General features: G+C 42.9%; 1 protein-coding gene across 1 annotated transcript in view; it reads right to left on the bottom strand.

Annotated features, from left to right (window-relative positions):
- Window positions 1-24240, bottom strand: part of LOC147691775 (reticulon-3-like) — a 159767-nt gene that overhangs the window by 43149 nt on the left and 92378 nt on the right. The window contains exons 3-5 of the mRNA XM_086938069.1: window positions 16546-16753; window positions 16087-16225; window positions 14814-14883 (exon numbers count right to left, since the gene is read on the bottom strand). Coding sequence (XP_086794195.1) covers window positions 14814-14883; window positions 16087-16225; window positions 16546-16753 — 417 coding nt within the window. The remainder of the gene's footprint in view (window positions 1-14813; window positions 14884-16086; window positions 16226-16545; window positions 16754-24240) is intronic.

Genomic DNA, 24240 nt, shown 5'->3' with positions numbered 1-24240 from the left:
CTTACCAATAGAGTCCAACCGGCGTCCCTCTTGATCTGGAAGGGAAGTGAGAGGAGTGGCCGGATTCCTTGAACGTTTCTGGGCAGCTTGCATTACAACAGAGTCCGCCTTGGGGTGAGAAACAAGGCATACTGGAGAGTCTGCAGGCGCCTTGTACTTGTCTAAACGTGGCAACACAGCTGGGATGGAGTTTGGTCGTGCCATAAGTTTAAGGCCTTCCTGCCAAATAAAATCAATGATTGGGATAGTACAAATCTGTTTAAGAGGCTGATCTTTGAAGTCGTAGAGGAAGCAATCCGTTTGCTGCATCTCTAAGGTTAAATGGAAGCGTTTGGCAGCACGCACCATTAAGTTATGAAAGCTTCCAAAGTCCACCGGCGGGGAAGGCAAAGGCGATGTCGGTGGCGTAGATGGTGTTTGAGCTCTATAATCGTCCAAATCCGCAAGGACATCATCTTGATCAGTGTCTTGATTGACATCCGCGTCCTCATCAGTATCTTGCTGCTGTTGGACTGGCGACTGCTGTATCTCCCCATGTACGGGTGTTGGCACCGCAGGTTGAAGAGTTAGTGAGGTAGACGCAGGTGGAGGGAACCTGCGATTATAATCGTCCAACATATTTTGCAAGTTGGTCACCAGAGAAGACGGTATTTGAGTCATACCATGCACATATGGTGCCTCAGAATGAGCAACCTGGTCAGGAAAGAGAGCACGTCCTTCCTCATACTCATCATCTTCCTCCTGGCACTTGATATTGAGTTCAGATGGACTATTTGCAGGTCGAAAAACTTAATTATATATTTAACAGGGTAGGAGAGTTTAGGGATTTTATCCACTGCTGTGGATGGAAGGGTACTCCCAATCCCCTAGACAGGTAGCTATATAACAATACGAAGGAGTACCACCAAAGATAAGGCTCGACAGCCAATATTGGTGGGATGAGACACTAGTGTAAAAGAAGAAGTCCTCCTTTGTTTTTAAGGAACCCCTCACTCACCGACCTGGTCGGTGACATGCTTCATCATCGGGGCCACCTTGACAGCCGAATGCCGCCAAGGTGTGCTGCAACACCTGGAATACAGTGGAGCGGGTATGTGAGTGATGAATGTGCAAAAAGAAAAAAGTCAGTGAGTTAAAAATTGTCCTGGTATAACTTAACAAAATATTATTTATTCTAAAGCTACTGGACAATATTAAAAACAGTGATGATACAATGAAGGCTTTAATGGGACCTAGTGTATCTGTGATATGTGTTGGGTCTACAGGTTTCAAACCTTATGGGAGTTACCGGTTTTTCATCAGGACCAAAATGCTGTAAAAGGAGTTGGGTGGTCAGGGTACACTAACACCCTGCCATACCTGCAACCCTTTCAAAACCCAAAATAGCGAATTGCTAGATGGGTAAAAATAGTGGTAGTAACCCAGATGTGGTTACAAAAAATGAAACAAACCTGTAAAAGAGAAAATTATCACTCATAAAGGTTATTTACGTGCCTGTTACGTAGTGAAGTGACGTAGTCCGTTCTGTCTGTGACTCATTCCACATTCAATAATGCGAATAAACCATGGTGCGGTGTATCTGCATAATTCTCTATATTTGGAACCGAATGTTCCTTGGAGGGCACACCTATCAATATGGGTGGTGAGAGTGAGCACGCATGCGTAGTTTTATCTTTTAAACCGCTCTTATCACAAACTTGATTGTGCGTGCCTTAGTCATAATTCTAACTCATTAATGTCAGGGATTACCGACGTGAAAAATTGCCAACTTGATCCAGAACCACATTTAACATATAACAAAACACCACATTACACACATATTGTCAGAAATAAACAACACTTACTCCTCAATGGAGAAATGTTTGCTGCACGGGGATTTGAGGGGAAGTTACAGAGTTCGAAACATTCTGTGGAAAAGAGACAAGGGAACATAAGGAGGGGTTCAAAGGAGGGTATCCAGTATCGTATGTTCCCCTCCTCTGCAGCTGGAAAGAGGTTCGGAACCTGAGGTATTTCTTTCAGGGCAGATTCTACTTACAGTTCCTCTGGTCGGAAATCAGCTGAAAACCTACTTCACTCCCTCCGTGCACCCGTAATGGAAAGAGATTTGGCGCCGTAATTAAAGGCAGCCGCCATTGTGGGCGCGGAGGGCGTGAACGTCATACGCGCGCCCGGTTGTCAAGGGGACCTGGGGTAAACAAAGCCTCCGTGATCGGAGACAGATAGTAAATAAAGCCTCTGAGATCGGAGTCAGTGCGTATCGCACAGAAAAGTGTTTCTATGGGCTTAATGTTAAGATCAGAGCTCCGTGTGTGGAGTCTCAAATAGGCCATGAATGCTGATGGAAAAACAGGGGGCATATATTTATTTAAGCAATTGGGCAAGTGACTGTGGGGAATGCTGTACCTAATTAGATATTCGCTAGTAGTGGGGTTCAATATTATAGTGGCTTAGTATTATGATCATAACTCTGTGTCTGGAGTCAGAATAGGCCAATTTCTGGGGACTGAACAGAGAATAGAGAGAAAAGGAGGGATATATATGTAGCTGTCAGGCATTTGGGCAAACTTATTCAGCATAGGCGGTGTAACTGCGGTGAATGCTGGCCATCAATCCCTTAGCCTGGCAAATGACACAAGGTCACAGCAAAGTGGGGTGTTAGCTGTAAATATTGAAAGCCAGGTACCTATGAGAGGACAGAGGCCCAGGGGATATTGTCATTTAGGCCATTTTTGTTTGTAGATAGCCTATACACCCATCTTTGTTCTTTTTCGTACAATCGCTTAATTGACATTGGGACCGTCATCAGAATCGTCTTCTGCAGACTCAAATAACTTAGTTGGCAGAGTTTCCGTCATAGGACTCAAAGGAACAGGCCGTTTCCCCACTGAAGCTGTTACCACCGTGAAAGTAGTCGCTGTAGCGAGTGAATGTTGTGTTGTCGATGGTACCGTCGACGAGATGGCAGCAGAAGGCAATAGTCGTCGACTGAGGTAATATCTTCTCCTTAGTCGACATAGATTTCCGTGCCGTCGACGAAGATGAAGTCGTCGACACATGAGGAACCATCAACGTAGACGGCACGGTCAACTAGGATCTTGCCGTCGACGAGGTCTTGGCTGTCGACGAAGAGGAGGCAGTCGGCGAAGGACGTGTCGACGGGGTCTTCAACGATGAAGGCTTCAGCCCAGGCGTTGACGAGGCAGGTTTAACGGCTGTCAACGAAATCTTCAAAATAGAAGAAATAGGCCTCATCTCTGGAAGCGTCGACGACGACGAGGTAGATGTCGTAGTGGTCTTCGTAGACATAGAACATGTCGTCGTCAACGTTAGCAAAGCGTCGACAATCTCGTAGTCGTCGACTGTCCCGTCGAGGTATACTTCTTATCTTTTAGATAAGGGCTGACTTACCGTTTTTGTTAATTCCTTTCACAGTGTGTCATCGTCCGGTTTACTTCTATTTTAAAATTGCAATGGTGCACACTCATACCATAGGTAAGAGGCATACCTAGAGGTGGCAGCTTGTTCTTCCAAGCAGTGTTTCATTGATAGTGACCCCGATCTCATTTCTTTCCCCACAGTTATGAGGTCCTGATAAGAACCCCCGCATCCAATAGGGGTTCGAAACGCGTAGACTGCCTATGCACACAATAAGGACGCTATTCACCAGATAGTTTTCTGAATAGACCAAATAGTATAAACTGACCAAACAGATCCCTTTGGTGTTTCTGAAAATTTATTTTGTGACATTTTCGAAATTGTAAATATTTCTCATGTATGTATGGTTTGTGTGAGAGAGTGAGAGTTGAATGTGTAAGTTGATCAACTATGGTTGCGTGGAAAGTTTTTCTATTATTGTGCACTTGTATTTGTAAATGTCATTTTTATGCAATTTGTATTTTGTAGTATTTGTCTTGACAAATTGTCGTCAAATGTTTGGTGAACCTTAACCAACAAATACGTTGAAAAATTAAGAATAAACAAGATTAATTCCCTACAAACTTGTCCACACTCGCACTGTTTAGTTCTTTGTGTTGAGCAATTCTTTTTATAAGTCACAATTTGCAGTATTGGCTTGTTGTGTTTCTTATGTAGAAAATCTGGAGGCTTGAGCTTCTGAGGAGAACGTTATAGAGGGTGCTGTTGCCTGATTGGCTGGAATGTGGACCATTATAATGACTGATATGTTACTAAAGTGAATACTCAATGGGCTGTCTTTAGTTCTATGGTACTTTTAACTTTATGTTATATATTTTATAGGTTATATATATATAGATCAATCCTGACTGCTGTCAACGCGGTAGCAAAGCAGGCGCAGACCTTCTCCTCCTACAGATCAAACTTTGTAATAAAGCGCCATCACACCATCCAATATGTCAGCAGTGGTAGTTTATTTTAGCAAGTGCAGAGCAAATGCTCTCCTCAACGCGTTTCGCTCCGCAGGCAGAGCTTGGTCACATGACGCGCCTAAAGTAGGTGTTACAATATATAGTGAATTAAAAGCTCTATCACCCATAAAAAAAGGGATGAAAGGCACAAATCGACATGATGGCATGAGATCAAATAATGAATACGTACATCGCAATGTGTATGGTTTGTAAAACAAACACATGAACAGTGAGATCATAGTGCTCATAATCAGAAAATGAATTCATTCATCGCAGTGAGTATACACTGTAAACAAGGAAGGCATGCTGGCAATCAGAGCATAGTGCTCATAATAAAAAATTGTGGTGTGGTTAGATAAAATCTAATACATGATGGTAAATTCATAGTCAATGAGTCCTAAAAACAACTTTGCCCAAAATCAATTGACAGGTATCGGTTTTTCCAATAAGAGCGTAATTCCATGTAAAGTATATTATTGAATGTAAAGTGCACATAGTGTGCCTAAAACCAGATACATTCGAATGCAAGTTGCAAATCCTAAAACCAGATACATTCGAATGCATGTTGCAAATCCCTTCACTAATGACCAAACCACAATGTGCAAAAATTTCCCTTGTAACAATGCAAAAAATAACGTTTGAAACATGATGTGACATATGCCAACTTAACTAAAGTTCTCGTGTCTAATGGGTGAAAAACTATCTATAAAAAAACATTGTTATAAACAGAAATAGCTGAAGCAAAGATCATGAAAATTCTACTAATTCATCTTGTATATATATAAAAAAAATTATTTTGGATTTTTTTCTATTATGTAATAGAAACTATTATAATTGGTTTTATGATTTAATACACGTTGGTGGGCACCAGTATATGCACTATAGTTATGCAATGTCAGATGGATGAAGTTTAAACAATCAAATCTGTATTTTTTGAGGGAGGAAACAGCATTCATGCGGATATCTTAATGTCCGAAATGTTAATCTTTCTCCCAATTGCATTAGAGATGTTTATTATTTTTCGAACAAATAATGCAAGATTGTTTTATGTATTTATACAGTTAGTAATTGAAAAGTATTATTGCGAAATTACATGTATTTATACATTTAGTATTTTCTTTATGTCCATCATTGAGACATGTGATTGCACGTTATCACTTTAAAAGGGGTCAAAGCACTCTGTAATGCCATGTGACCAAGGCCGCTGGGACGGCCAAAACGCGTCATGACACTGTCTGTTGGCTGAATAAAAGAATGCTGATATAAGATGGTCCTTGCCTCGTATTTCGCTGGGGGAAGTATCGCTGCTGCGAGGTATTGCAGATATATCTATATATACACACAAAGCATGTGCATTCATAGACTTTTCAGAAGTAACCTATATCTGGACATGGTACTAGAGAAACAACGGGATGCGAACTCTGAAGCTCTAATTTAATTACAAGAAGTTATGGAGTTCATCAATTGCATTTAAACCATTTGGTGCCTTAGAATAAAGTAATGAAATACGTTTTTTTGTCTGAGAAGTTTCTCTCGGTCACCCCCCCCCTAACCCCCCCCCCCCCCCCGGGGTTAGGGACAGACCCCAAAAGCGTATACTGGAGATCTTTCAGTTTACCATGAACAGCTTTAAAGTGGCGAGCCACCGGATATTTGCTGTCCGAGTTAACAATTGCCCTTATATGCTGCAAGATGCGCTGATTGGCTGGCAGCTTAGTGCTGCCAATGTATGACAGATTGCAAGTACAGGTTAATTGATAAATGACAAAATCACTACGGCATGTCAGATACTCATTAATGGCGATGGGTTTGTCATTAAATGCAGATTTGTAGTGTGTGCCATTTCTCGCAAATGTACATGTGCGGCAAGACGTGCATTTGAAAAAGCCTGTTTCGGACAGCCAAGTTAGTTTAGGTGTTAATTCAGGTTGGGTCTTATCCAATACATCTTTCATGGAGGGAGCCCTCCTGAAGGTAATCGCAGGTAATTTAGGTAAGATGGGACCTAAAATAACATCAGTCAAAACAATAGGCCATTCTGAATTGATGATCCGTCTCAATTTGCGTTCTTGTGAGCAAAAAGTAGTAATGAGACGAACAGAACCAGTAGTTCAGCTCAAAATATTACATAGGGTATGTCACTGGTCCCAGTCTGGTCCAGATGGGTCTTTCTGATGGGGGTCTGTGTCGGAGGGATTGCTGTCAGCTGGGGACGTTCCTCCATATCTGGGAATGTCGGGAAGTGTTTGAATATTGGAGTAGAGTCCATGCGGTGATGCAGGAGGTCACGGGCGTGGCTCTTACCGGAGGCCAGACGCTGCTTGTTGAATATCTGGGAACCTACTGATCATAATAGGGCACAAACCCAATGGGTGACTCTAGGGGTCATGATTGCCAAACGGAACATTGCACAGTTGTGGGGGTCCCAGAGGCCTCCTACTCTGGATGTGTGGGTAGAAAACATGGATTGGTGTATGTTCCGGGAGAAAACTGCACTTGGCTCGGGGTCGCCCCCGGAAATGGAACAAGATCTGGGGCCCTTGGAACAGATAGGAGACATGTGTACCATCGGTGAATGCGGTCCTTGATGTCTCTTTCCCCCTGACCCCTTATTTTTATTGATTATTTCCGTAGGACTTCTGTGTTCTCTCTCCCCCCCCCATCAATATATTGTTTTTTTTGTAACGTTTGCTGATATGATGCTCAGCCCTCAAAGTCATTGCATTCCTATGTTTTGTACATGCCTTTCTTTGTTTTCAATAAAAAGAAATATAAAAAAAAAATCCTTTGAGTGTTCGAGTAGCATGCTACTCGCCGAAAAAGCGCTTCAAAACCTTTGAAGGTAGCAAGCGTTCTATAAACGCAAAACGTTTTTCCTTCTATCCCTCCACTATCCTTCTCAATCCAAATAACTGACTAACCGACCCACCGCTCAAATTACTTTCATATTTTCACTATACTAATTCCCACTAATCCTTTATGCGTTATGGAGTAGTGTGCTACAAGCCGTATAAGCGCTTTGCTGCCACGTCTGGGGGAATAAGCGCTATATAAATGAGATTACAATACATATGAGCTGCTTGGCTACTCCATATATATATATTTTTTTTATTTCCCTACGTAAATGGCGCTTGCTTGCTATCTTCGATCAATAAAAAGGAGAAGAAAAAAAAGATAAGGTTGCTAGCGTCATTTAGTAGCGATACCAAGGGGATGATAGACTGAGTGTTGGAGCAAATCAAACACTCGTCCCCAGTCAATTAACCTGGGTTTAATCCATCATCATTCTTTAGCTCACTCCACCACCTCAGTTCAGATTTGGCCATATGCAAATCGGACTGACCCTGTGCCTAATGGGAACAGTCCAGCCCGCACTGCCAAGCCATGTTGTCTTCCCTGGACCGGAAACAAGCATCCAGGGACCGGTTTCTGGCTGATCAGCCGTCATCAGTCACTGGAATCAAGTGATCCTGGCTGATGAGGGCGGAAAGCCCGAAACCAGTCCTAGGATGCTTGTTCCAGTCCAGGGAGTACCTGGCTTGGCAGTTCGGGCTGGAATGTTCCCATGGGGCACAGGGTCAAGACTGATTTGCAGATGGCTGGGTTCAAACTGGAATGGCATGGTGAGCACAAAAACGATGGATTTAGGTTCAGATCTCTGTACTGGGGAGAATGTATGACATTGTTCTGCATTCTGTCCATCAACTGTTCTTGCATTTGTCACCCAGAGTGGGACAGGTAAGCTCAGACATGAGTCCCGTGAGCTCCGTGCCACTGGAATTAAGCTATCCGAGCTGATGAGGGCTGAAAGCCCGAAACCAGTCCTAGGATGCTTGTTCCAGTCCAGGGAGGACCTGGCTTGGCAGTTCAGGTTGGACTGTTCCCATGGGGCACAGGGTCAAGACTGATTTGCATATGGCTGGGTTCAAACTGCAATGGCATATGAGCAAAAAAACTATGGATTTAGGTCCAGATCTTTGTACTGGGGAGAATGTATGACATTGTTCTGCATTCTGTCTTTGCATGTGTCATTTCGTAGGCGTGCACTTGAGGCAACGTACAAGTCATCACACATTGATGAGCCAACACAATAACTCAGCCGGCAGAGGCATCATATGCATCTCCTTTTTTCCGGCAATGCTGCACAGTGCCAACAATATTGTGCAAAGCCAATAGGTCACAAAGACAGATCTATTGGTTTTGCCAATGCTAGTTTCTTTTTGAGCGTCCACCAGAGTCTATGACACTGAGCATATACTCACAAACCTAACGTGCATCCCTAGCATCTTCTCATTTTTATTCTACGATATAGTTTTAGTTTGTATTTTGGGCTTCCTAACATTTAATGTTTCCTGGGCCCTTTAAGATTGATGGGTTGATTCACATAGATGTCAGATTTCATTTCTGGAGGTGAAGTTTGGGTTAACTCTTATTAATTTATCTTCATGTATTCGAGAATATTGGTCCTGTATCATAGCAGATAAGAGATTACTTACCCTGCAAAGCATTACTAAAAAGCCAGTTTTTAAACTGTTTCAAGGTGACTTTGTGCAACTGTTCAAACGGAGATTTGAATAGTTTTACTAGCAAACTGTGCTTTGTTTCAAAACTGGTGACAGAATAGATCTCCAGGGAAATTTTCTTAGCCCATACAAGGAATGTATTGATGGGTGATAGTATGAACAGATGTCAGGTATACTGTCCTTCTGTTGCCTGCTGCGATTGCAGATAAACATCTATGAGTGACAAGTGCCAGATTGCAATCTAGCCAAGGCACTAGGTATTCAATAACACTGGTTGTATTATTCCTAGATTTATACGGTTTGTGGCAGATGAGAAACCTTAAGCATTTGGAAGCAGAAGATGTTTTCTGTTACTATAAAGGACTTTAAGGTGTTAAAATTATATAGGTTTTTGTGGTTTGGATACCTCATTACAAGTTCCCTAAATAGTTGGTAGGGGAGACTACCATGGCTGCATTGCCCATTTGTGGTCATCAAAATCATACGCATTTTCAATGTTTTACATTTGTGGATTGTGCTTGGTAACACTGGTGTGGGGAGACTGGGTAGAAACAGAACCCACAGACCGTATTGCCATTTGAGTGGTTGATTATATATCGATACAAAGTCATTATTTAGTATTTTCTGCTGTTGCAAACTGGTTTAGTGTTCCCTATTCTTTGAAAATGTCCTAAAAACATTCTTGCAATGGCGGCCCCTAGTGAGATGCCCCCTCTGCCCTTAATCCATCTGCTTGCAGGTTTAGCTGTTCTGCTAGTGGAGTTCTACAGTTGTAATGAGGTTTAGTACAGAGTTATAAAATGTTTATGTATTGAATCTCAGCACTGGTAATTACATGGTACGCAGCCCTGATCCCGATCTAACTGAACAATGCAGCCAGAATGGTTAGGTCCGAATGCCTTTGACTGGGAACACAAGCAACCCAGACCGATTTCAGCCTAGTCAATAAAATATAGCTTCCTTCATGAGACATAATGACCATGTGCCTCAAATCTCACTCATTGCAATTAAGACATAGCACAGAGGAGTAAAAAAGAAAAAAAAAAAAAAATAAGGATTTGAGGACTATTTCTATTATTCGGCTCACATTCCAGTCCATTGTTTTTTTGCCTTCATCACAGTTCTAAAAGTCAGAGACTGACATCTTCCGTAGACTAATATATTCCTGCAATGACAGAATTCTTGTCTTTATAAGTACTAATGGGTAGACCGGTGTGGAAAAATTTCTGCTGAGCTGGCACCGGAGATGATTTTCTTTTGATATTAAATCCCAGTTTGGTTAACAATTGGATCAATGTGTTGATGCTCTTATGGCACTGCACAAATTTCCTCTCTCAGACAATGATGCGGGTCTACATAGGACCTCTTCCACCTAACTTGGGCAGCTACTAATCACAAGAGATTTTGAGAGCACTTGTAGAGTGAACATTTTCTCAAAAAGGGTAAAACCTGAATAGATAGCTTGTCTCCACCAGTACAGACCATACCCACTTGCAGTAATTAAGTGGTGCAGTGATAGAGATTCCCTGGCATATGAAAATAAGCAACTTTCAAGTAGATAGTTGCTAGGTAGTCTCAAACGTCTTGCAGGGTCATTAGTTCGAGCTTTTCGGCCTTTAAAAAGAGGTTCAGTAATCAGAGGTCCAGTATGAGTCTCAGAGTAAGATCTGGTTTCAGTAAAAGTAGATCGAGAGTTGGCCCTTGCTTTTTCTTCTCCTTATTAATGAAAGCAGTACAGTTTCTAGAGCTTCCTACACCGAGCCTCCTTGTACTTCAACACAGCTCTTTGAGTGTTGTACATGTTCTTTTTTAGGTATACACTGTTCTGTTTTCCTTCCTTTAGAACTAGGCAATATACATGTTAACGGTCTATACCAAGCATTGGCATAGCCAATATGTCTCGCTTTTGGGAGCTTTTAAGTGTTTAGCCATGCAACAGTTGATGTTGCACCAAGGATATTGTGCTGCATAACGGCAAGCTGTGAACCTAATAAGTGTTAGGACAGAGAGGGGGGCAGGGGGATAAGCACGGCGAGCTGTGAACCGGATACGTGTTAGGAGAGAGCGGAGGCAGGGGGGTAAGCACGGCGTGCTTTGAACCAGATGATCAGTTTTAGGACAGTGCGGGGGCAGGGGGGTAAGCACGGCTAGCTTTGAACCGGATGATGAGTGTCAGGACAGAGCAGGCACGGCGAACTTTGAACCCGGTAAGTGTTAGGACAGAGCGGGGGGGGGGGGGGGGGGGATAATCACAGCGAGCTTTGAACAGAGTGGGGCAAGCACGGCGCACTTTGAACCGGATGAGTGTTTGGACAGTGCAGGGGCAGGGAGGTTAGCACGGCGACCTTTGAACCGGATGATCAGTTTTAGGACAGAGCGGGTGGAAGAGGGGTTAAGCACTACGTATTAAGGGTAAAGTGGCTTCTGGTTGAGAAGCTTGCAATGAACTCAGCCTCCCTTCCTCTCCCCTCTGAAAAGGTGGGTGGGGGGAGGAGGAGAGAAGAACTGCAGAGCGAAGCTGCTGGCAGACTCTGACCTTGAAGCCTAGAGGTGAGGGCCAGAGGAGCGAGCAGCCCAGACTAGAAAGTGAGACAGGAACACTTGTTTAAGAAATGAAATGCGCTGTTCATGCCCTATTGACAAACTTCCATGGCATGAATGGTGGTGAGGCTTGCAAACAGGACCAGTTTCCCTCCTCCCTGTCCAAAGGGAGGCGTAGAGAGGGAAAGAGCAGGCTGGAGAGGGTGCGCGCTGAAGAGCAGGCTGGAGAGGGTGCGCGCTGGGTTGTTTCCAACTCTGGAGATATGGAGATAGGAATGCAGAGGGAGGAGAGAACAGCCAGGGCCTGTGACCCATGACAAGAGAGGAAAGCCATATGGCGCCTCTGCTCGTAAGCGCGTGCCCGCGCACATGCGCGCAAGCTCTAGGCCACAGTGGTAGCATTTTCTTAAGCCCTTACTAAAAGTCTTGCCAGAGCAGAGTATGCGCTACTCTAGGCTCGACCTAAAAACTCACTGGTCCGTTGTGATTGCTCTCCAGCCTGCGAGAAAAAGCAAGAATTCTACCACAACAGTTGGTGAATGTTCCAGGGGAGTGACAATACAGTGGTTTACCTTGGGCACCTTATATGAAGGTTTGACTATGTCCTTTCCCTCAAATGTGGCATGTTGGCAGCTCTCTTCACTGACAGGAAGTATGTTATGTACTCTCAACCTGTGACGATTTTGTCGGTTTTCAGAAAAATCTCAGAGTGGCAGAGGCCAAGCTCAAAACGACGAGAGTACAAGTGGACACCGATATCACCGACACAACATCATCTGCCTCCAGTCCTAAGACCGGGCAAGAGACCCATACTGACCAAGAACATTAAATTATTTTTCACAAGAGGCACGAACACTCTGGGAGATATCCGGTCCATCCCCGGTGGGGGGGAACAACAACCCACTTGCCGGAAGCAAGCACTCGGACAGAAGCACAAATTTTTACCTAAAACAGAAACTTAATAGTACTTAATGCTGGATGAACATTGTCCAACTTTTTACAGTTTTAGACAGACCTTTTTAACCGCTTTTCTTTTTTTTAACTGACCATTTTCTCTTAGTGCTAAAAGCTATTTGTAATGGTTTTTATTAACTGTACAATAAAGCATTTACTTACTTACTACAATGGCACTGGTTTGGCCATAGGTCTGTAATTTTCAGCAACAAAGACTTACTCTCAGGAGGCATTTGCTGCTTTTGAAGCATAAAAATAATTTTTTTCAGTGGTGTCTGCTGGAGTTGTATCTTCAATATCCAGATCATAGATTTATTTTTGTGCCACATCTGTACCCTCCAAAGTGTCTTAGCCCTCTTCAACTGAAAGTTTGCATGTAGTCAACCTAAACACATTTTCCTGGGCCATAGCGTTGCTCTGCTCAATTTCAGAATCTGAGCGCCAGTCTTGCACTTATGCTCATTTGTTAGACAGATTACAGAGGCTGTGACCATTCAGTATGAGCTAGTTTTTAGAGACTCTGGGTAAAAGTAAATGGGGTGCTTTCCATGTGATGAGAATGAAGACACAGTGGAGACCCAGGAATCACCCTAACTTCTAAAAAGTATAATCTGTGACACCACAAAGATCGAAGCTCTTAAGAAAACCGGTTTTCCTCAGATGTATTGGCGGTCTCCTCGGTCGAGTGGGATCTTTTCTACTGGTTCTGAGATCCAACCTCATCACCTCTGGTGAATCTGGACCTAGTGCACACCAAGTTATTTCCTTTCAAAACCAATAGCGGAAAAAGAATGTTAGGTTGGGAAGAAAGAATAGGGGTACAGCAGGCTTAAACAGGTCAGACCTATTTTCAACACACAAAGCTAATTAGTTTTGCTCAGTCAGGATTTTCCCAACCCAACATCTAGATGGTGGAATAGTGAAAAACTTTTAAAGTTAGAAGAGGCTCACGCCAAATAAAGTTTGCACCAATATAACCACCTAGAGTAGAATAAAATCCTGCTGTTTCTAAGAAATTACCTCAAACACAGTCTAGCATTCTTCAACATTGGGCAAATATAACACCCAACAATTACTACTGTGTTTAGGTTGAGCTCATTCCATCCTTAGGAGTGCAAAGTATTAAAACATGAAACAAGAAAACTCCAACCTTTTTGATGTGTTCTTTAGCTCCCTTGAAAGGATTAAAATATTAAAGGTAGATGGGCCTGCGTTATCATTATGTAGTTGAGACTACCCAATAAGCATATGTTTGTCTAGAATATTCTGATCTAGATCTTCACATGTTTGTCGCACCTCACTGTAATGGATACTCTAGCATGGCCAATAAAAAGGTGCTGCTCTCCAAAAGATTCCTCTTTGGGCTTTTTCTAGAGAATTCATGCAATTTAGTTCTGTATTTAAAGCCTCAGCCAAATGAATCCTAGTTTCTCTAAACAAACCCGCATTGCTGTATATTTCCTGGTGCGGAGCCTGAAATCAGGTTAAATTTGCTCTTTTAAGCTAAGCACCAGGTCCATTTCGACACAGGATGTAAATTTAGGTTTTTGTAGTTGCAGAACCCCTTTTGACTAGAGGTCGAGGGGCTAAGTTTGAGCCTCAACACATTACAACTGGAGAATGCCCTACGTCCAATAGCATAATTGAAATGTTCACTCTTTTGGGAAATTTGTCAATTTATTCCTGTGTTACTTGTCTTAAGGGTCCTGGGCTTGGGGTACTCAATGGACAGTTTGATCTGGGCTGACGTTCTCACTAAACATAGGGAAGGAAACTTATCAACTTAAGGCTCAGTGTGTTATTTCGGGGGGCGGAGGGGGAGGGGTCATTTCCTCTTGGCTCAACTTCCACATCTATTATGTCTTCAAGATTATGGTAGAAGCAAACAAGGAGTTTCTAAATCTGCATCTCGCTCGACCTGTGGCTCAAATCTCAAATTCACTACAGCCAAGAATTAAAAGGCATTTTGACCCAGTCAGGCAAGTACGAGAAAAGTTAAAAAAAGGAAAATCACTTCTGTATGTGGACCTTATTTACCAAACGTCTTCACCATACACTGGCATGCTGGTACCTTTGATGCTTCCTGGCCATGGGCCATAAAAACCCACAAATACGAACATGGGAGAGGAGGGAGAGGGGGCATTGTACTGGAATTGTAGGCACTGGGACTACAATAGTTTATCATTTTAAGCCTGCCTATGTATTGTGGACACCTACATCATGGACAACATTCTGAGATCAACCAATAAATCTCAAAATGATGCACAGCATGTGACTTCTGGTTTCATTGCACTAACGTTTATGTAATGTTGCACCTCGCTTAAAACCCACACAAAGGTATCAATTAAGGGTGAAATCTGAAAATTCACAGGGAAGTGTTTTTAAGTGCCATTTCTCAGTCACTTACCGAGAATAAGGAGAGTAATTCCATTGAAGACAGCACCTATGTATGTCATAAGCCACATAAGGACAGCCAACTATGGGATGAAACAAAAGACATAGGTAAGTGGCTACAATACAACAGTGTAGCCTATGTACAACTGTGCTACTAGAAACAACAAATACACATTACAAAGGACGGTAGACTGCAGTGGTGGATCATTTCCTGGTTTACAAGGAGTCTACAACTCCATGGCAGTTCATGTCAATATGGCTGGGTACAGTACAATAAATAAATATGGTTTTAGTATGCTGTAACACTGTTCAAATCAGATATTGTCACTTCAAAATTCTCATAAGGACCAGAGCAAAATAATCAAGACTCAACATAAATGATATCATTCAACTCCCCATCCCTCCTTTTCCAAAAAGCTCTGGTTCATAATGAAAGTTCCAACTGCTTTCTTTGAAGACCAGAACGGGCTACCGGAAGCTGAACATAAGTGAGGATGGCTGTACCTCATTGTTGTAGTTTTTGCTTACACATATGGCACAAGAACGTCCATATGTTAAGAATTCATCCTAGAATCTTCACCTGACCAAGTGAAGACATATCTTCAATGCATGTAATTAAGACATCTTTGCTGGTGACCACACCATCAAGCTCACTTAAAAGGAAATTCTAGGATGAAGTTCCAAGCCTTTTTTCCGTTTTTCCAGATCCATTAGGGGACCTTGCTCACAAGCAAAATACATTATATTGAAATATACGACAGTGGGGCTTTCAAATTGATGAACACCTACAGTATCATCATTACACTTTTTCGAAGCAATTTCAAAAAAAGATTGTGGACCCGAATCCATATTTATCTAGGGCATTCAACTTTTACAGACATTCAGTAAAAATATTGACCCTGTGGCAGGGAAGTTTCAAACCAATCTTAATGGAATGGTATAATAGCTTAGCCCTGAATAAAGGTTAATCTTTATATATTGTAAACGCCAGCTACAGATTTGGTATTTGGATCACTTCCACGTACATTAAATAAACAGACCTTCTGAACCATTACAAGGTGTGTATAAAAAAAAAGGAGCGACTGACTGCAGGAGATCTAATTGTGTAAATTGATGAAATACCCCAGGTTTCAAACCGTGGGGGTATTCCAGTAGCCATCAAATTGGGAACAGGAGGATCACCACCACATACTAAACAGATTTAAAAACAAAGCTGCACAAGAATCAATATTGAACAAACATTGATCAAAGACGGGATGCCATTACAATATAGATTCTTCACCGACCTTTAAAGAATCTACAAGATCTTCAACCAGAAAGAGGCGGATGACCTTCTTGAGGGCTTTGTTCACATACACAAGGCTTGTGTTCATGTAGTTATGGAAGGCCTCTGAGGACACAGTGATGTCCACATCCAGCCAGGGTCTGAAAAGAATTCGAGACACAATGGTAAGAAAAGTGCACAGAGGAAGCCACTAAAAACAGAGGACAGATTATACAACATTTTTTAAAACCTTTTGTAAAAACATTTTTTCCTTCAGAAAGGAAAAGGTGGGCATGTGTAAACGTTGAGAAGGAAATAACTACAGTAGCAACTCGAAAATTATGAAATGTAGATCACTTGATTCATCACAATAGATAAAAAAATGATATCGGAAAACAGATAAAGCAGATCTGTTAATTACAAGATCTTGCAAAAAATGTAAATGAGCCACAGGCAAATAAGACAGGATGCAGGGCCTTACCTGAATGGATGTCCCTCTTCTGACTTCTGCACAGCCTGGATGACAGATCGGTACACACGGAAGCTAATGGTGACTGAAAGTAACGCAAGGATAAGGTATGCTACCACACTTATGATGCTGAACGCTGCCAACGACAGCAGCATAACGAGGCTTGTGCCAAAGACAACACCAGACTTTTTGACATCTCTCCAAAAGACCAGATCACGTGCTGAGGAGTAAAAGAAAATGGTTAATGTTACACTTTGGTGCAAGTGATAGAAGCCAAATGAGCATTCTAAAGAGAAATAATGAAAAATGAAATTAGATTGAGCAGCGGAGGACTCCATGCATGATCACAAACACCAGCAGAAAAATCTAAAAATAATACAAAGTTGATTGGGTGAGGCAAAAAGCATGAATGGGGAGCAGCGATTGAATTGTGCAGTGAAATTATGATATATAAAAGTAAAGTGTCTCACAAACCGAAATAAAATGTTCTAGAGCATAGAAAGTACGACAATCAAAGAATATGCCAGATTGGTATAGGTCACAACTTCAAAACCAGGAAAAAACAGATCTGTGCCAGTTTGATAGCATGAGTAGCTTAACGTTGGTTTCAACAGTTAAGCAGCACCAGATTCGCTTGTATTATTATGAATTATTAATGTTTTAAGTTCTAAAAATGTATTGGATGGGTCTGCAAATTGAGTAAATTATCCTCATTACATCTTATTATTCATAATTTTCGAAGAGCACAAACTTGTCTAGAAAGGGGGTTGGAGCAAGGTTAACTACATATATGCATATAGAGAAGCATAAAATCTATGAACAGCATATAATAAAAAAATGTGTGTAATTAGATGACAATTAAATTCAGAGATCTAGTTATCGGTGCTGAACCATTACAAAAAGGTATGTAGGTCCATTCTGTAAGGCAATGCTTCAACTAACTTTAAAAAAAGATCTTTACAGAGGAGCATATTTATAAAACGGCCAACAGAATTGCGGTATATAAAAGTTCCATACTAGATCCTACTCTGAAAAATCACTAGTTTTTAAAAATGGACTGGAGGGAGCGGATATTCACTCTCTCGAGGTTACTAGAACTACCCAAGATTGTGAGTTTAAATAAACCATGCAGGTGTCTAGTTTCAAATCTTTCTAGGCGAGGCATTCGGTTTTGAACCACAGGCCTAAATGGTCAGATATCGGAGGTTAAAAAGGTTAGGCGAGATGGTCAGATTTATTAGGAATCCACCTGCCAGGTGTCGGAGTCACCAACAGTTTACTCTAATTAGCTTCCTCTTTGTTTTCAAGAACAGAAGGATCTGATGGGTAAGAAAGGATGACAAACAGAAGATTTCAATATCGCACCTTTCCCCAGCACTGTGAGAATGTATTCATACTTTAATAAGATTCCTGTTAATGGTTTGCTTTAGCTTAACTTACACATTTTATTATGTGCGCACATGTCTGACTGCTCAAACGGTGCAAATAATTTGTGACAGCTGCCTCTGGCAGCATATACTTGGGAGCCAACTGCTTTGTATCTCAGGCTGAAGCTTAAATATACCTCCTCAACTGTGCTTGATTGCAGTCTCATTAACAGACAAGTGTACCCAATTTGTGCGTTCACAACCCAACACTATCTAATCCCCGCCAGCATATCTAGCTCACAAACCATTCACCTGAAGCCACCTAGCCCTTACTAATTATAACACCCATATGGTATTAATATAAACTATCACAAATTAACTCCGGTAAATACTAGTCATTATTAGGTCGAGCTGGAGAAAGCATGCTGGAGTCCAGCTCGACATCTATAGCCGCCCGTCTCCTGGGAATCTGAGACAGGGGTCTGGCACGAGCATCTACTTCACCTCGTGGGCACGCACACCCACCCGGCACCGTGCCCATCCCCTGCCTCAGATTCCCTGAGGTCCGCAAACATAGCCACACTCACGCATGCGCACATACACACACACTGCATACACACACTCACCCTCCCTTAAACAGACACACGCACAGACACACGCACAGACCCACGCGTGTACACCCCCCACCTACCGGGCTCTTTCCGCGTGTCCCTCGGCATCCAGCATTCAGCGCGCAGTGTTCCAGGACGTTCTCCTGGCAGTTCCTTCCTGTTTCTTTGCAGGCCCCGCCCACGTCCCAACAAAGGCTGCCTGACCTTAGCTAGCACTCCGTGGCATCTTGCAAGGGACAGGTGCACTGCACAATAATAGTGCAACTTTGTTTTAGATAGTGTGTCATGCTGCCGTTTCTGTGTGCTAATAAATCACAAGTGTCACCATTATTCATTTCCGTTCTTACGCCACCTCATCACTGCATGGCGTGTTTAATGGGTGTAGTTCCATGTGTAGAGTATTTTCAACGGCCTTTTTCTTCGGTGAAAGTACCTCAGTTCTTGGTACTCCACGGAATCAATCTGTGTGCTCTGCGGCAATGGTGGCGCTAACCAGGGTTCCCTCACCTGCAACTCCTGCACACACAGTGGGCCCTGCGGGACACCTCTGCAGCCAGTGGTAGAGGGAGGATGCTATGGTCCCTTATGCAAGCAAATACAACGGGCACCCACCCACTGTTTAAATAGTGCAGCACAGATATATGTGGGTGCAGAGGGCCCTTCTGATCTCTCATCCCTGTGCAACTGTACTTGCTGCGCTATCAGTACCTATGCTTCTGCCTTCACTTATGGCCGACAGCTGTTCGAGCTGCGATACGGGAGGCAGGATTAGTACTAACACATAAAGCTGCAGTAACTTTACTTGTAGCATGACTGTCTTACACCGTATTTTCTAATGTTTACATTTTCAATGCAATTCGCTTCTAAATGGAAGGTTCGGCACGTGCTGCCAGTGCACTAACTGCGCTGATGCACAAAAGACATTCCAATGAGTGTTTTAGTGTCCGCTTGTTTTTAGATTGCTTTGGTGCCACTGTATGGTGCGCACAAGGACACTGGCCTCTGTGCGGCGATATCTCAGAGCTTTCTTCTCCGGTGTGTGTAGCTTTTGGTGGTGCGGCGAAAATACTTCACTTTATCACAAAGAAAGTTCGAGCGCATGGAAAACAACCACTTTCCCCTATAGGCATTGAATTTTTTAAAGCTGCGCCAGTTATTGCCCCATCCCCAAACACCTTAGTATAACAATAAACACACTTGCAAGAACAAGTTATAATGTAAAGATGTAAGGCGCAAGATACAGGCTCATATACGTGCGTGCCCACTGGGTTGGTCATCCTTCAAATGTTACTAAAATTATGGGGATTTAGAAATACGGCAGTTTGTACCACTCTTTCACTTTGCTTTCGTTCTGTCTTTCCTTATGCTACACGTACAGTGTATCTTGATTTAATTATTGGGATATCGCTGATCACTTTCCCTCGACATATAGATCTGTCGTAGCTTTGTTTCACTGGACACTGCTATGCTTTTTACGGCCCCTTTTCTATTTTAAATTTTTCTTATGTGCATACGCAAGTGTCTCTTGATTTAATTACACTTGCAAGCACAAGTTGAAATGTAAACATGTAAGGTGCAAGGCACAGGCTCATATACAAGCGTGCCCACTGGGTTGTTCAGCCTTCAAATGTTGGTAAAATTATGGGGATTTATAAAATACGGCAGCTTGTGCCACTCTCTCACTTCTTTCATTAATTCTCCCCTTTTGCTACACATACAGTTGCACACCCCTACATCTTCCTTTTTGTCCATTTGGGCGCCCACTCTGTATCAGCCTTCCAATGTCGATAAATATTTAACTTTGGCCCAAACAAAGTTCTAGCGTACAGAAAATAATCACTTTCCCCTATAGGCAATGCATTTTTTAAAGCTGCGCCAGTTACTGCCCCATCGCAAGTGTATCTTTTTTTAATTTTTTACTCATCTGATTTCCCGCACATTCTGTAATTTCATTCTTCCTTATCATTCTTCAGTTTCCCTCATCTCTCTGTCTTGTCTCATTACGGCCCTCAAAATCTCACTCGCCTCTCATTGTTGATCACCTTTAACTCCCTCTTTCTCTCTCCATTTATCGTGATAATTCTGTTTTCTCCAGCTGTTTATCTTTCATTTTTCTGTGCATTTATCTTTCATTCCTCCTTTTTGTCTGTTTCGGCCTTTTTTGCTCTTTTCTTTGCTTTTATCATAAAATAATCAATTCTAGTTTATCGTAGTATCCTTCTATTTATTTTTTTCAGCAGGGTGAATTGCAAATGTTAATTTCAAAATATGAAGATGCGGTGTTAGAAATTCCGAAATATAGGTACTTAGCAACATGCTCGAAGTGCACACTGCGCCAGTTAAGTGTGCAGACGAAAGGTTTTAGTGGATAGGTGAATGTATGGGTAGGTCAAAAAGTCTAGCACTCATGGCCTTTCAACTCTAGCCACGCTGCACCTCTACCCCCTTCTGCCCTCCTGCTCTCCGGCCCTTCCGGGCCCCGATTGCTCCTGTATATCCTTCTTTAAGTTTTTCTTCTGCTTGCCCCTCCCCCACTGTATTCTTCCATGGCTTCACGTTCCTTCCCTTTGCGTCGCTCTTTGTTCATGTTCTGCCCCCTCTCTACCACCACAGCACCACCACAGCATCACTCAGCACCACCACAGCATCACTCAGCAGCACCACCACAGCATCACTCCTCAGCACTACCACAGCATCACTCAGCACTACCACAGCATCACTCAGCACTACCACAGCATCACTAAGCGCAACCCCAGGTTATAGGTGTCAGATTTACGAAAGTTAGAACTATTAACATTGTAAATGACAAAGCTATTAATTTAGCTATTTTCAAAACCAACACGTAAATAAAAAAAATTGTCATCTACAAGACCAATAGCTCAAAATTTCCTAATGCGAGACCTATTGCATTGCAAATGCTTGTTTGGTTGAGCACTCGACTAATCACAGTAATCAAGAATAACCACAGGACAAAACCACTAACCTTGGGTTCCGGAGTAGCCTGCTACTTGCTTTACTGTACTTCACAGCCTCGTTAGGGGTAGTAAGTACTATATAAACGCAACTACATATTTACATAATGCTGTTTGCAGACCTAGGAAAACAAATTCATGGCTATCCATGTGACCCTATTTTCATTTATAAACAGGTGCCTAGTTTGGAAAGTGCACTCAACCCAGACTTCACATGTGCAGGTTCCTCTTTTGCTTTTCCAAGGACATAAAATAATTCAAAATCTAAACAGAAGGTCATTCTTTCTAAGTTATTGGTTACGATAGCTCAGATTTACCTAAATGCATAAAGTGTGGAAATTTCTTGGGTTCTGACGGACAAGTTACGTACCTTCAGTAGTGCCTGATCTGGTAGAGACATGATCTAGTGGCAGATTCATTACTTTTGATCATTAAATCATACTGAATCCAGAAGGTTTTTCATCATTCAATACCCCAGTAGTTGGTGTATCTCGGCTCCGTGTGGCTTAGTCTGTGCGAAATCTGCCTCACCAATATATACGATTCAGAAAAGGGGGTGGTGATGAACAGAGTGTCTGAATTAAGCAGACCACTCTTACCCAGTCCAAAGATCAGGGCTTGATCCATCACCGTTATTTATCTCACTGCCCCATCCCAGCTCAGAACCTGGCTATATGCAAATCAGTCTGTCCCTGGCCCAGTGCATCATGGGAACAGGGCAGACTAAACTACCAAGCCAATTCTTCACCAGAAAGGAGACAAGCTACCGGGGACCGGTTTCTGGCATTTCAGCCGTCTTCGGCCCGGCTTGCTTGAATCCTGATGGAGCAGTGAGAAAGGGACTCATGTCTGAGTATACCCTGCCACACCTATAGTGGCCAAAAACGATTCAGAAGGGGGTGGTGATGAACAGAGTGTCTGAATTAAGCAGGCCACTCTTACCCAGTCCAAAGATCAGGGCTTGATTCATCACCGTTATTTAGCCCACTGCACCATCCCAGCTCAGAACCTGGCTATATGCCCTGTTCCCATCATGCACTGGGACAGGAACAGACTAATTTGCATACAGCCAGGTTCTGAAACTGGGATGGTGCAGTGAGCTAAAAAACGGTGTTGGATCTAGCCCTGATCTCTTGACTGGGTGAAAGCTTTCTGCTTAATTCAGAGACTCTGTCCATCACCACCCCTTGTTGTAAATATTTTTGTCCACCCTAAGCGTGGAAGGGTATTCTCAGATGTGAGACCCTTGCTCATTGCACCATCAGGATTCAAGCAAACCGGGCCGAAGACGGCTGTGATGCCAGAAACCGGTCCCCGGGAGCTGGTTTCCTTCCCAGTGTAAGAATTGGCTTTTGTAGTTTGGTTTGCCCTGTTCCCATCATGCACTGGGACAGGAACAGACTAATTTGCATACAGCCAGGTTCTGAAACTGGGATGGTGCAGTGAGCTAAAAAACGGTGTTGGATCTAGCCCTGATCTCTTGACTGGGTGAGAGCTTTCTGCTTAATTCAGAGACTCTGTCCATCACCACCCCTTGTTGTAAATATCACCAATATATAGGCACCAGCTCGGAGCCCTGATGCCAGTTATTTTCTACGACAGAGCCATGAAGTGCACCAGCATTGGTGTGTTTCTGAACAACTAGTGCCCTGAAAGGGATCAGCCCTGACCGTACAAACCTGTCCGCAGTGCGAGGAGGATAGGCAGGTAAGGTATCTGGAGCTAGATGTCTTTATCAGATAGACAAGTTACTTGCACTCAGTCACACCTTATCTGACAGACATCTAGCAGCGAATACTCAAACAATCACATTCCTAGAAGAGGGACTGCAGACAAGTTTAGACCAGGAAGTCCTGTAGGTCAGAGCAACCAAAAAGGCCATCCCTGCAGACTGGAATGTTCTGGGAGTAGTTCCTTGGTAAACGTGTATTGGGGCGCCCATGTTGCTGCCTGATCAATGTTGAGAACTGGTACTCCACTTTGCAACGTCATGGTAGCAGACTTCGCTCTGGTGAAATAACCCTTAAGCCTTCAGTAGGCTGCTTTTTGGCCACAGCATAGCAAATTTTAATGCACAGGGTGACCCATCGCAAGAGTCCTCTTCTACACAGCAAGCTTTCTTCATTCCAAAATATCCCACGAAGAGTTGGTCGTCCACCATGAACTCTTTAGTGCGGTCAAGGTAAAAGGCAAATGCTCTTTTTGGGCTTAGACGGAGCTGCTCCTCTTCTTTAGAGGGGTGCGGAGGAGCGTAGAGAGTGGGCAAGGGGGCAGATTGCCCCACATGGAATGGAGCTACCACTTTGAGAAAAGAGGCTTTAGTACACACCACCAATTTATCACGGAATAGTGTCAGGTAAGGAAGCTTGGATGACAGCCTGCAATTCAATCACACTCCTGGCAGGAGTATTTGCCACTAAAAAGGCTTTTAGATGGTAAGCAGCCAGAGAGGCAGTTGTGCAGACATTTGAATGAAGCACACATCAGGAAAGCAAGAACCAAATTAAGGTCCCACTGAGGCATAATGCAAGAGGAGGGTGAAAATATATGCACGAGACCTTTGAGGAATCTATTTATAAAAGGAGATTTAAATGATGAGGGTTGGTCTGACAGTTTCAGGAAGGCAGATATGGTCAAAAGGTACCCTTTGAGAGCCCAGTGCAGAGCCCTGCTCGGCAAGGGTCAAAATAAAGAGCAAAATTTGAGAGGGCAGCATAAAGAGGATCAATAGACCCTTCTGTACAATATTTCCACAAA

The sequence above is a fragment of the Lissotriton vulgaris genome, chromosome 9 (genome assembly GCF_964263255.1).
Source record: "Lissotriton vulgaris chromosome 9, aLisVul1.2, whole genome shotgun sequence".
Taxonomy (NCBI): Eukaryota; Metazoa; Chordata; class Amphibia; order Caudata; family Salamandridae; genus Lissotriton; species Lissotriton vulgaris.
This window is presented reverse-complemented; position numbering and strand designations above follow the sequence as displayed.